At 39.2% G+C, this 13,336-nt stretch overlaps 1 protein-coding gene across 10 annotated transcripts in view; it reads right to left on the minus strand.

Annotated features, from left to right (window-relative positions):
- Positions 1-11,485: 11,485 nt before the first annotated feature.
- LOC135262857 (latent-transforming growth factor beta-binding protein 3-like) overlaps positions 11,486-13,336 on the minus strand; it is a 42,919-nt gene continuing 41,068 nt past the window's right edge. For all 10 annotated transcript variants that reach the window (XM_064350183.1, XM_064350182.1, XM_064350176.1 and 7 more), the window contains one exon: positions 11,486-13,291. In XM_064350183.1, coding sequence (XP_064206253.1) covers positions 13,140-13,291 — 152 coding nt within the window. In that variant the 3' untranslated portion in view covers positions 11,486-13,139. The remainder of the gene's footprint in view (positions 13,292-13,336) is intronic.

Raw genomic sequence — 13,336 nt, forward strand, 5'->3', positions numbered from 1 at the left:
AATGCGTGCGGGTACCTTATAAAGCGTGTACAGTGCCTGTAGCCTACTGTTGTGTGCATACCACGTCTGACATTACTTGGCTGGCGGATGGATATTAGCCTACCAGTTCAAGAGGTACAGTGAGATGCGTGTCCAGCTAGCTGATCGAGGGATAACTTAATGCCGTTAGTACATCGATTTTTAACAGGAGTTTAAGTACTTTATTGAATTAAATAATTCGTAATTATTCGTATGTGTATCAGGAGCTGTAGTTAGTGATTTCACATAAAATAAAACTCAATTCAATAATACTTTTGAGAGATAGTAGTTTGCTTGAAAAATCGTGATGTAACTAGCATCTGTAGTCTATAGCAAGCCATTTCGTCATTTAATCATTTTTTTTTTATCTAGCGCGTTTTCACAGCAAGTTGGCCACATGACTTACCTAGCTACTATGACTACTGTGGTTACAAACATGATGACCGCAAGCTATTGGCCTAATACAGAAAAGGCAACATTGCACACTGTATTATTACATTTAGAATAAAAAACTTTTAAAAACATTTTAAAAATTAAAACATCCCATGTTTGTTTTTTTTTCAAAGGAGAAAGTTTTTTGTGTCAAGGTGATTTATTTGCAATTAGCAATAGGCTAGCATATTTAGCGTGTAACTATGACTGATATTTTGGTTTGTTTTTGGTAGGCTACTCCTTTTGTTCATCTGAAAAATAAAATTACTCAGCTATTCGGTACAGGATAATAATTGTGGACTACCACTGAAAAGTCTACAAAGAATACCTCTTTTTTGCCATTTCTATTATTTTGGTGTGTAAAATTCCTAATTGAATTTAATTGTAATTTTTATTTGAATAAAATGTATTAGGATTTCCATTTTACTTTATTTTATTCCATGGTAATGAATTCTTTGTGGCATGGAAAGTGCTGGAAACATTCCTTAGGGATTTTGATCCATGCTGACTCAAGGTCCCACTCACCAGGAGTGGGACCTGGTGTGGTCTTCTACTGCTGTAGCTCATCTGCTTCAAGCTTTTACACGCTGTGCATTCAGAGATGCCCTTCTGCATGGCACTGTTATGAACAACTGTTATTTGAGCATTTGTGGCCTTACTGATTGCTTGAACCAATCTGCCCATTCTCCTGTAACCTCTGTCACTAACAAGATGTTTTCACCCACAGAACTTCCGCACACTGGAGGTTTTTTAATGTATCACCTCATTATTAGAAAATCCCAAGAGAGCAGCTGTTGGAACCACCATGCACCAACAGTCATACCATGAAAGTCCCTTAGATCACACATCTAGCCTGTTCTAATGCTTGGTCAAACAACTAAACCTCTGAGTTGCAGCCACATGGTATTATTATTATTATTACTAGTAGTAGTAGGAGAAATATTTGGCAGATGGCCTCATCCAGGATTACTTGCAAAGCAGATATTACAGTTCACATAACAGAAATACCCAATAGCTTACTAAAACACAACTCGTAGTTAACAACGTCTGTATCTAAAAGGCTACAAGGAGCCATATTGTCTAATCCATTGCCATAATAACTGTATGATAGTTATTCAGAATGACTGGATAGTTTCTCATTCACAGAAATAGTTCAATACATCTCCAAGGTTCTGCAATATCTGTCATTTGTGTTGTCCTTTCATTATCATTGTGTGCGACCGGGCAAGAATATGACCCTTTTTGTGTAAACACATTTTAGCGTGAATACAATCCATTGCTCTGAAATAGAATTTTTCTCAACGATAAGATGAAAGTAGGCTGAAATGCTTGCTCGTTGGTGTGTGGGGTTTCTGTGTTCTGTGACAGGGAGAAAAGAGTGTCCTCCGTTCCCTACATCACAGGATGAGGCTGTATGGCCTCGGGGTGTGACACTCACCATCTGCTTCTCCCTCAAAGCTGCTGTGTAAGAAACGACCGGTCAGAGCATAGCCTCTACAGCAGTGTACCTCCAAAACGCTCCAATTTCAGCACTTATGCGATTACTTTGCCAATTGACAAAACAAGTGTGACTATGAAAATTAAAAGACAGCCAAATTCTGTGTGTGTGTGTACGTGTGCGCGCGTGCATGTGTGTGTGTGTTACGTCCCCTGCCTCTGCTGGTCTGGGTAGTGCAGGTGGAGGTAGTTGCCTGATTGCCTAATTGTTCGATTGCCTCCACCTGCCTGTGAGCCAACATAAGCCCAGCAGTATGAGGCAGGGGAGATCTTATTTTGGGTTTCTTTTGTGTGTGGTTTGGTTTGTGGTTTGTGTGGAGAGCTTTTGTTTTGTGAACTTTGTGGGTTTTTGTTTGTTTTAGTTTGTGCCTTAGTTTGTAATTTAGATTAATAATACTGTATGTGCATGCATGCGCGCGTGTGCACATGCAGCCAGGATTGAATGAAACAACAAAGGAAACCATGAAACAATTTGGACAGAATAATAAGAACAGGTTCTTCAAGTTGCTAAATATTTTCCTGGTTAATCGCTGGCTAAACCTGTGAGCAGAAATCAGAACAAATGTTTTTCCGATTTTAGTTTGTGCTAGCTTGAACAGGATATCAAATACAGGATGGTATGCAATACATTCCATGATGTCAAACATCACAGATTAAGGGATGTAGCATGTTACTTGTCTGCCAATAAATACACATTATCAATGTCCAATTTTTGGGAAGAGATATTGCTATCCATGAATTGAGATGTGTATTGTCTCTGTAATTTCAACATTGACTGAGGAAACGGAGCAGTAAGCAGTCTAAAGCTTTTTGCGATGTTATCTCAAAGGTAGGGACAAGTATTCAATTTATTAATATACTACATGTGTCTATATCGACACCACTGTTTAGCCAGCACAGTATGTTTTTGTTTTTTTGTTTTTTTGTTAACTTTTTTTATTAGGTTCAATATATTGCAGGTAAAATAAAGTATACATTATACAGTTCCTCACTTCACTTAGCTCAATTTATCATATACATAAAGTATGACAAAACAACACAGAGTGAATACTAGATTAAAATACAACACATTTGGCTTCTTTAGAGACCATCAATACCTTAATGTCCAACACAATCATATTTTATTTATAGCTAAGGGTTATGGTCCCAGAACTTCTCCCTCACTTTCCTTATTTTTTCATTCTTTCCATGATGAGCATATTTTATTGAGCATATTTTCATATAATTCTGTTTCAAACATTGAATCTTCAGTCATATTGGGAGACTTAGGACTTTTACAACATCTTAGTATTACTTCGACAGCTGTAATAATGCCAACTGTAACAACCTGTTCTGTATTTGTCACACTGGATATTTCTGTTCTGTCTCCAAGGCGACACAATCATGGCAACAGTGGTAATGTTGACCCTAGCCAGCTCCCTATAAGATCCAGGATTTCACTCCAAAATCGGCGAACTAGCAGGCATTCCAAAACACAATGTAAAAATGTATCACATCCTTTCTGACATTTCCAACATACATCCTTATTAATCAAACCCATTTTTTCTAGATGATGTCCAATAATATCTGTGAAGTTGCTCATTAATAATGTTTATGAATATATTCTGACACAGTATATTGTTGAACCCTGTTCCAGTGAAGACAGGTTTGTATGAAACTTGCATGAACTACTGACCAGTTCAGCTCGCCTTGACTTAAGCTTCCAGTGACTGAAACAGCAATATACAGATTGCCAATATGACATATTGTTAATACAGTGTATCATAAACCATGCTTATTTATAATCACAAAATGCTATCTTTATTTTGTGGTACATTTGGTAGACATTAATTTTATGTGCAATATAAACATAATTGCTTAATTTTAGTATAGGCTGCAGTTGGTTCCATTTTAAACTCAAAACTGAAAGGCTCTTCTGCTAGGATTCTGGAATGCATTTTTAATGTATAAAGTGCCTGAGATGTATTAGTCCATCACTCTTTTGGAAATAGCATTCATATTTGTAAGAAGGCAAACTGGGACACATCATCTGTGCTTTTTTTAAAAATTGTGTCCTGTTCATGAACAAAAAGTGGAAGGGGATGCATGTTAACAATTCCTTGGGGCTAGCTAGCTAGCTGACATTTCTCCAAAAGTCTATTCACCTCTTTTAAGACCAGTGGCAATGTGTGGAGGCATTATACGGTCCTGAGTAACCGCAGCAGCCTGTAGTAGCCTTTCTCTCTGTGCTTGTTTAATCAAATTCCCCATTGCAGTTATATTCCTGTATGAATGAAAGCTTTTTATGACTCAGAAGTTTTGATAAAATCAGCTTGAGTGGTGTTTGGGCCTTTTTTCACACTCAATGTAGCTGTAAATTGCAAGTAAAGAGTGCTTTTATTCAGTGTGTATATTATTTACAACAGCACCAGCAGAGAATGTTCAGTTTTTCAATGGCCGCCTCCATTGGTTTATTAGTAAAGCACATCCCCAAAGTTAGGCTGAGTAATGCCACGTTTCAGTGTTAAGTTTGTCAGGCTCAATATTGACAATGTTAAGCCTGACATACGAGGGTAGTTTGCATGACTTATTTATGCAACAGTCATTTGTGGCTTCACACTATGGTGACTGTTGTTGGAGAAATGCCTAAGGTGACATAAATTATTACAGGACAATGTTTTTCTTTTTTTTTTTTGCATGAGGGTATGTTTCTCTGAATCTTTATTTCCAAGCTGCAGCACAATTACAGGTCTTGCAATGGTTTGCAATGTGACTTAATGTCTCTTCAAAGAGATGCTACTTACACCTCTGTGTCCTATTTGCAGCTTTTTTGGCAAGCGCTCTGGGTCTCGGATGCAGAAGCAAACTAACTGCTCAGCAACAGGAACGTGTGCCCCCTTTTCTGTCTGTAATCCCCCTCACCTCACGTTTCATGGCATGCGCCAAACAAAAAAATGCTTAACATGGTCATTACTCCCAATTACCACCACCCCCCTGCTTTTTTTAAAAGATAAAAACAGTGTCTACCCAAAATCCAGCATGACAAAGAGAAAGAGCTGAGTGCAGGATATCAGGGCCCTACTGGCAGCCGGAGCCTGGCCCGCACTGTGCTTACACAGGCCTGCTTTCTGCAGATTGCAGCAATTTGCACTAAACCCCTTCTGTCTACTCACTATGGACAAGACCAACCAGCGGGGGTATGGAAGGGGCATCACTGGTGTCAGGGGGGGTTGGGGTTGGGTGGAGATTGGATCCAAATTCCATTGCAAATATTCCCTGAACTAATGATTAAAAATGTACTACCCTAGGCCATACCCTTTTACTCAGCTCACTCTAAAACATGTATTCCCAGCATAATTGTGCATGGCTTTCAGTCCTATGTGCTTGTGTGTAAACCTGAGTGCAACTACCGTACACTCTATTTATTTTATCTGTATATTTTACTTGTGCTTTCTTGAGTGTATGTTTTATGCAGCTGTTTTCTTTGTGTGCGATGTGTGTGTGTGTATAGGGTGAAAATAAGTTCACCCTCAGGGCTGTCGCATTTGACCTTGGTGATAGCCCTCTCAGAAAGGGAGAGAAGGACAGAGAGAGAAAAGAAGAGCTCTAGAATCAGGAGATCAAACAGTTCTGTACAAGCTAGTGGCAACAGATGCACAGCCCACTACAGCAGTGCCTGACTGTAATTACCGAGTCACTGCTTGTTATCTCCCAGCTAGTGTCTCATTTCCCCAATCTCCTGCTCTGTGATGTGGAGAATATAAACACCCGGTTTGAGAGCTTGCCCAAAATAATTATTAGCTTGCCCAAAATACTGAGGTATACACAATACTGCAGACCTGGACACCAAATTCAGAAGTTCAGTATGAATACATAGCATAATATAAATGTTAAATATTGCATTTGACAGGATAGTAGATTATCAGTAGTATTCTCAGATTTTGCTGTTAGAAAGGAGCATGAGAAAGTTTAACAATGGAAACAGGTAATTTTGTTCAGTTAGGAATGCAATTTCGTTTGAAATTCAATGTGATTGTGTAAACTCTTCTTTTTCCTCAGTTAAGCTGTTCTCTTCATTAACAACACTGTGGGTAAAATGCTCTTTAGTGTCAGTGTTGATTTTACCTTAATTTCCACCTGAATTCCACCAGTTGTGTCCTACCCAATGCGTATACAGTGTTGAAGGCCTGAGAGAATTAATGAAGCCTGAAATCCTTTCACCATTACATTATACCTTTAAAGTGCTTGTCATAACTGTCAAGAAACTGTTTAGCATTACCAAGGTAGTCTATATACAATAATAGGACCAAAACGGTTCTAGACACAGGACAGGCATAGGACGATATAAATGACAGCCTAGGGCACCATCTGTCAGGAAGGGGTCCTGAATGGAGCTATAATGTTGGACTATATTGTAAGAGCAAGTGATAAAATATGAGAGATGTTTATGGTTTTAGAATCAATTTTAAAAATGTATATCTGTCCCTCGCTTTGGACTATGTTACACATTTCGCCAAGAACTTCGCCATTAATTAAAATGGGTTCCATTCAAGCACCTCCCGCATTAAGCAATGTCAGGGGACTGAATCAAGCAGTCCCCTGAAGCATAGTGAACAGGGGGACATGTCCCCCCAATACTGGAAACAGTTAAAGTTGCCTTACCATGTAGCATTGTCAAACCAGCCCCTACCCAGTGTCAAACTCACAAATACGCCCCTGGAATCAAGCCAGTGTTGATACAATTGTGAGCTGTATTGTACATTTGAACCATATTCCACAAAACACCTGCACCCTGAGCATTACACGGCCTTTTAAGTGTGTTGCTTGCAGTGTCGGGTACATTTTGTAAAACAACCTAGAAGTGATGCAGGCCACCTGTGACCTACATAAATCAGAAGCGTTACAGTCACTGTATCATATGTCATAATAGAACCAGCCACTTTGTGTGGGTGTTTCTATTTTCCAGCCAATAGTAAACAAGTTGTACTTCAGTTGCTCCGGATGCTGCATGTGACATATCAAAAAGTAAAAAAAAGATGCACCATGTGACATATCAAAAAGTAAATAAGATGCACCGTGTGACATATAAAAAATTAAAAAAATGCACCATCTGAAATGACATTACCGATCTTGAAAGAAAGAAGAGTAGAAAGAAAATGGAAAGAAACAGGGAAAGAAGGGGAAAAGGAGAGGCGTAGGGGATTGGAAGCAAGAAAAGGTAAGAGAGAAGGAGGAAAAACAATAGCATTGTTGATTGCTGATTGATTTCAGTAACCACATTAACCTGGATTTAAAAAAAAAACTTCTTTCAGTTTGGATAAGAAAGGATTACGATCATATGCTTGGATAAGGTGACAAGCCACTAAAACCAGTGAGTTCTTGGTGCATTTTCTATTTCTGTTGAATGACACAACCTGGTAAAGCACAATGCTTTTGCAATTTCTAATTCTCCTACATGAAAGCAGTAAGGATTTCGCATTATCTGGGTTTTTGACTCAGAGTTCTGTGGCATCTCTCCTCACTCATTTAAGCCATCAGCTAAATAGAGACTAATAAGACCAATCATCAGAGCCCCCATTCCAGTATTCAATGGGTTATTCTTCTTTAGTCCGGGTGACCTACTAAAAGATATTTATATTTCTCAGACTTTTTTTGTTGAACCATCTCTCTGGGACAGCCTATTTCTGGCATTTTTTGATCTCTCTCTCTCTCTCTCTCTCTCTCTCTCTCTCTGTCTCTCTACACTGTAACTCACACACACACGCGCGTGCTGTCTCTCTCTCACTCCCTCTCTCTCTCTCTTCCCAAACGAGTTGCTCAAGGGCACCTTCCTGTTCCACATTGAACTTTGAGAATAATTAGATGAAAATGAAACCAGGACAGTGGGGAGAGAGGCAGCGAGCGAGGGGGCTCTGGAAGGAAACTTGACACAGTAAGATCTGTCAGAATAATGCAACGCATCTTACCCGATCCGTCTTGCTAATATAGATTTTCTGAGCTTTGTCGGGGGCCTAAGAAAAAGGAATAATGAGGAAGTGGAGTAATGCCATACACGGTGCTTTTTCTGTGCCATTCTTCTGAACACGGTGTCAAAAGACCCGGGGGTGACTTGCACGTAATCTGACTCAGACACAATCATTTTAAAATTATGCATATTCTTCTTTCTGAAAAAACCCTCATGGAAGACTGACTGTGGGTTGGGGGTGATAAACAAGTGAAAACTAAAGTCTACATTAATTTGATCACTGCCTTTCCTGAAGCCCATCGCCTGACTATAATTGAGACCTGTTAAATTCTGTCGGTGTACACTTAAAAGAATCTGAAGAAGACAATGGATAGAGTTATGCATAGATTCTTTGGCACAAGATGACTAGTTTTTGCCATACAGTTTAGTTATTGTACTGAATGTATAAAAAAAATTATGTGTGCCTCCACTTAGGTTGTTATATTGATTAAATCAATAAGGAAATTAAATATTGAATCCAAATCAATTTTATAATTCAATATAATTGACTTGTGATAACAACAAGCTTGCCTGCAAATGCCTACTTCGAATGTGTACAGTTGTCAACTGAGTGCTACTTTTGACATGCTGTGACTGCACTATTACATTCACAGACAGATTCACAGAGGGGACATGCAGTATGTATGACAGCAGCTTGTCTCGAGTGGAAGAGCTGGTGTTTAATACCTTTAAATGAAACTTGTCTAGACCCGTGTGGTGCAGTTGGAATGTTCACTGCCATTAGTTAAGAATAAAAAAGATTTGATTGAGATAATGACAATGAACTTTAAAGACAGGAACTACAAAAGAACTTGAATGCAACTTGCAGATTATACATTTGATCATTAAGGCTTCTCTAATGTGTGTGTCATTAGTATCAGTGTGTGAGCAGTGTGTGGTAGGTGTGTGTCATTAGAATCAGTGTATGAGTAGTGTGTGTTAGGTGATGTGTGTCATTAGTATCAGTGTGTGAGTAGTGTGTAATAGGTGTGTGTCATTAGTATCAGTGTGTGAGCAGTGTATTCAGTGATGTGTGTGTCAGTAATATCAGTGTATGAGCAGTGTATAATAGGTGATGTGTGTGTCATTAGTATGAGTGTGTGAGTAGTGTATGTAATTAGTATCAGTGTATGAGCAGTGTATAATAGGTGATGTGTGTGTCATTAGTATGAGTGTGTGAGTAGTGTGTGTAATTAGTATCAGTGTATGAGTGGTGTATAATAGGTGATGTGTGTGTCACTAGTATCAGTGTGTGAGTAGTATGTATAATAGGTGCCAGTGTTCATGTACTGGAGTAGCAGAGGGCAGCTGCTGCAGGGCCCTTCAGTGTCGCTGGTCTGTCATTAATCTGGGTTCTGCAGCCTGTCCCACATAGTTTCCCACCTCTGTGCCGCATGGAGAGGAATCTGCCTGCTGCTCCTCCTCATTATCAGATTGCTCTAATTATATTTTAACAAGGTACAGTACCAGGCCTGAGGGGGCCTTAATCGCTTTTATTTTTATAACAACAGAACTCCTTAACTTTTTATTTTTGCCCCTGATTTAATGGAAGCCCTATTAAAATGGGAAGTTAAGACAGACTACTTGAAAGTGTGCGAGTACCCAGTTCTTTTTAAAAAAAAAACATTTTTAATGATCTTCTGTTAGTTTGTTGTTCGTGTAGCATCACGTAACCTGGGGTTAATTCTGTTCCTATGCATCTACGGACAGGCCATGATGTGCACACATGACAGTATTATAAATGACATTTGTGCCCTTGGAAAGGCTTATACATCGTCCATTGCATCTTAGTGGTAAAAAAGGTGCAGGGTGTATGCTTGTCCAGACCGCGCTCACTTCCCTAACACCCTTTACCTCTTTTTCTCCAGCCACAGTGACGTTTCAGGCACCACACTGACACACAGACATCACTAAAGTGGACCGATAAGGTGCTGAGGAGGAATATGACCTTGGCTCGCAGTCTCATTTCACAACAGTACTGATCACTGGCAGCGTTAAGGCTGATTTATACTCTGACAACACAGTGTTAGCTGACAGAACGTCTTACAACAAATGCCAAACAACATTTTGCATTTATAGACTGTTTCAAAGACCAAAACAATACCACTTTTGAATAGTTTGATCAGCCAATCCAAGTGAGAGTGGGAAGAAATGACTCATCTTTTTGGTGGATAATGGAACCCCACAGGGAAGTGTTTTTAGTCCCTTTGTATTTTCAAAGAATTATTTCTATAATTATTTGCTGATAATGGGACATTATGGAAGAGAGGAAAGAATGTCAATCATAATTTCATAAAATTACAAAAGGCTATAAACCACAGGACGTCCATAGAGGACACGGAGGACCGTCCTCCTCAAGAATTACAAGGGAAAAAACATATATCATCCATTTCTAAGCATCTAGGATACATAAAACCCCTATTGCCGAAGTTAAAATCTCAACAGCGCCCTCTAGTGTGATGGAAAAATGTAGTAAAGAGGACACCGCTGTCTCGTCCTCCCCAAGCCCCAATACGTGTCCATTCAAATATAATCCCATTACCACAGCTTCACCTCTATCTTTTACATTGCAAAAATGACACTTACAGAGGACATCCTCCCTAACACCATTAGACAAATCCAGCCATTGAAATAAAAAATACTGTACATCCAATTAAAGTAGATGGGAGGGATTGATCAAGTGTCACAATGCGTGCAAGCCATCATGTTCAGTTATAGAGTGCGAGGAGATTTTGTGAAAGATACAGAGAGACGTTTGTGATAAAATATAGTTGTGTAAATGTATAGATTTTTTCGAATTACTTTTTAAATTGAGGGTAGTAGGGCGAAAAGGAGAGGTTGTTGGTGTTATTTTTGTTATTCATTTGGAGGGACCTGGTATAGGAAAGTATTTGACACTAGCTAATGTTATTAAATTTTAACTGACAATCTAGCTAAGTTGGCTAGCTAATAACACTTTACTGGTCAGTGTTTTTGTTTTTTTTCATCCCATTACAGATTACTTTGAGAGTGGGAGACTACCCGATAGCCACCTGAAGCAACAGGAAGATATAACATTCAAATGTATTTTTATAGGCCATTATTGAAGAATTTAATATTAGTTCTACAGAGATTATTTGTTTGTTTTCAAATCAAGAGCGAAGGTTTAATAGTGGAACAATTTGACAGCTTAGGAATTCAATTCTGTTTGGATCGTCAATTTCTGTTGGTCATATCTTTCATTGTGTTTTCCAAGTGTGAAATGTAGAACCGCTGGGGAGCAAATAAATTGGGATTTTAAGTTATACTGCCATCTATTGGACAAATCTATTACAGCATTTTTATATTGAATTTATGTTGTTGGTCCAGCTTACATATTTTATGGTCAGTCGCAAATACTTACATGGTACAGTATGTATGTGAAAGGGACTGGCTAGTGGATATTTAAAAAAGATATGTAGAATTTTGGCGTGGAAGACAAGCCCCGAATAGCATAACATGTTAAAGTGATGGATGTCACAGCAGTATCCTTCAAAATGGTTATTGAAGTTAAAAGGAAAACAAGTTCCCAGCTCACAAACTTCATTCATTTTTATTATTTTTTTTTATCATCAAAGCTCCCTGCTACCTTGTCTTGGGGTCCGAGTCATGTTCCTGTTACACACAGCGGAAAAGCTTCCACAGTCTTTTGACAGCCGATCCATTTCTGTACGGATCAGTTATCAGCCATTTCTCTGAAGGTGGAATCTGTCGACTGATAATGTCTCCAGCCGAGCTGATCATTGCCTTGCATTCTGCACTTGATGAATTGAACTGGTTTTAATTCCTTGAGGCACCATTTTTTAAAATCATACTTTGACCTTGAAAAAATTTACACACGATGACCTTGAGTTAAATTTACATTCTAATTTTACCTGATGGATTTGGATTAGTGGTCCCAACTAAAAAGCCTAAAACTCAGGTACCTGAGAAACACCATGACCAAGCTTTGGACAACTGAACCAGATCCAGGAATTTCAACTTTTGGTCTCATATGCCACAAAAAGACAGTAGACCTTCTGGTCCATGATTGGTCCGCTCAAAACAGAGATATAAGGAGACCCAAAGCCAGAGGAAGACAATATACAGTGGAACTCCAGAGAGACAAACTCAAGAATTACAAGTGGAACAGAAAGTGCAAATCTAACTCTCAATTAAAACAATGAAATAATAATAATAATAATAATAATACAAATAACAATAATAATAAAAATAATAATATAATGAAAGAACAAAGACAAACAAAAATGTCTTCAAGATTTCTTTCCTATCTTCAGTTCAGATGATACCTTGTAATTTGGTTTCTGTGAAGTGCCAAGGTTTTCAAACAGCATGTGTGACACTGCTTCAAAAGTCAAGAACATACCACTCATTAATGTAGCAGAAAGGTAAAAACACGGGCATAAATCTCACTCCCCTGGAAAAAACAAGGCTTGAGAGCAGACAAAAAGCGCTCCAAAAATGTGTGACAGAGGAAAGGGTGCGCCTGTCTACATTTCAGCTTAGCGTTGCTCCTCATCAGTTTACGACAAGGGTGAATCATTTGAGAAGAAATGACTACTTCTCCAAATCAAATTGCTAATTTAGATTTAAATGATAACTTTGCTTTGGAAAGAAGCCTGGGGGGGTACAAAATCTCCCCAAGAAGTAAAAATAAACAGAGTCATCTATTATTACTGTTGGAGAGATGCCAAACCATCTGTCTTAGGAGACGAGGGAGAGAGTGGTGACAGTGCAGAACAGGCATTGTGGGCTATGGGGAGTGAGCCAGCAGTGGTGTTTCCACTATCAGAAGTAGCGAGCATTATTAACACTGTGTTTCCAATGAAAACCTCATTGCAGAGAAGCCATAACTACAAACACAGCCACTGTAAGTGTGTCTGTATCAGCACGTATCCACATCTAATCGGGGAAGAAATATGACAACAAAAAGTATTTGAGATAAAAAATTAAAAAAAACAATTTGAAGAAGCAAAGGAAAAAGGCAAACGTGCCATATCAGTTCAGTTCAAAACTAAAAATGACACGTCCTCAACTGTGGTCAAGTTGGTTTCACCCCGTGAAGCAGAAGAAGCAAAAAGAAAGAGCGAGACTGAGACCGGGCTGCTCGGCAGGGATGGTGAAGGAGGGCTGTGTGCTCGTGAGCATCTGTGATCCGGGGGCCCGCGGCGGGGGCGAGGAGGAGGCGCTGTTATCGGGTCTTCGTGCGCACACACATGTTCGTCCGCCGCGCTGGAGCGAAGCCAACTTTGCAGAGGCACTTGAAGGAGCCCATGGTGTTGACACAGCGGGCATTCTTGCAGGAATTCACCCGGATGCCAGGTTCGCCGCACTCATCAATATCTGCCCAATGGGAGAGAGAAACAGAGAGAGAGAGAGAGACGGAGA

This window comes from Anguilla rostrata, chromosome 9, assembly GCF_018555375.3.
Source record: "Anguilla rostrata isolate EN2019 chromosome 9, ASM1855537v3, whole genome shotgun sequence".
NCBI lineage: Eukaryota > Metazoa > Chordata > Actinopteri > Anguilliformes > Anguillidae > Anguilla > Anguilla rostrata.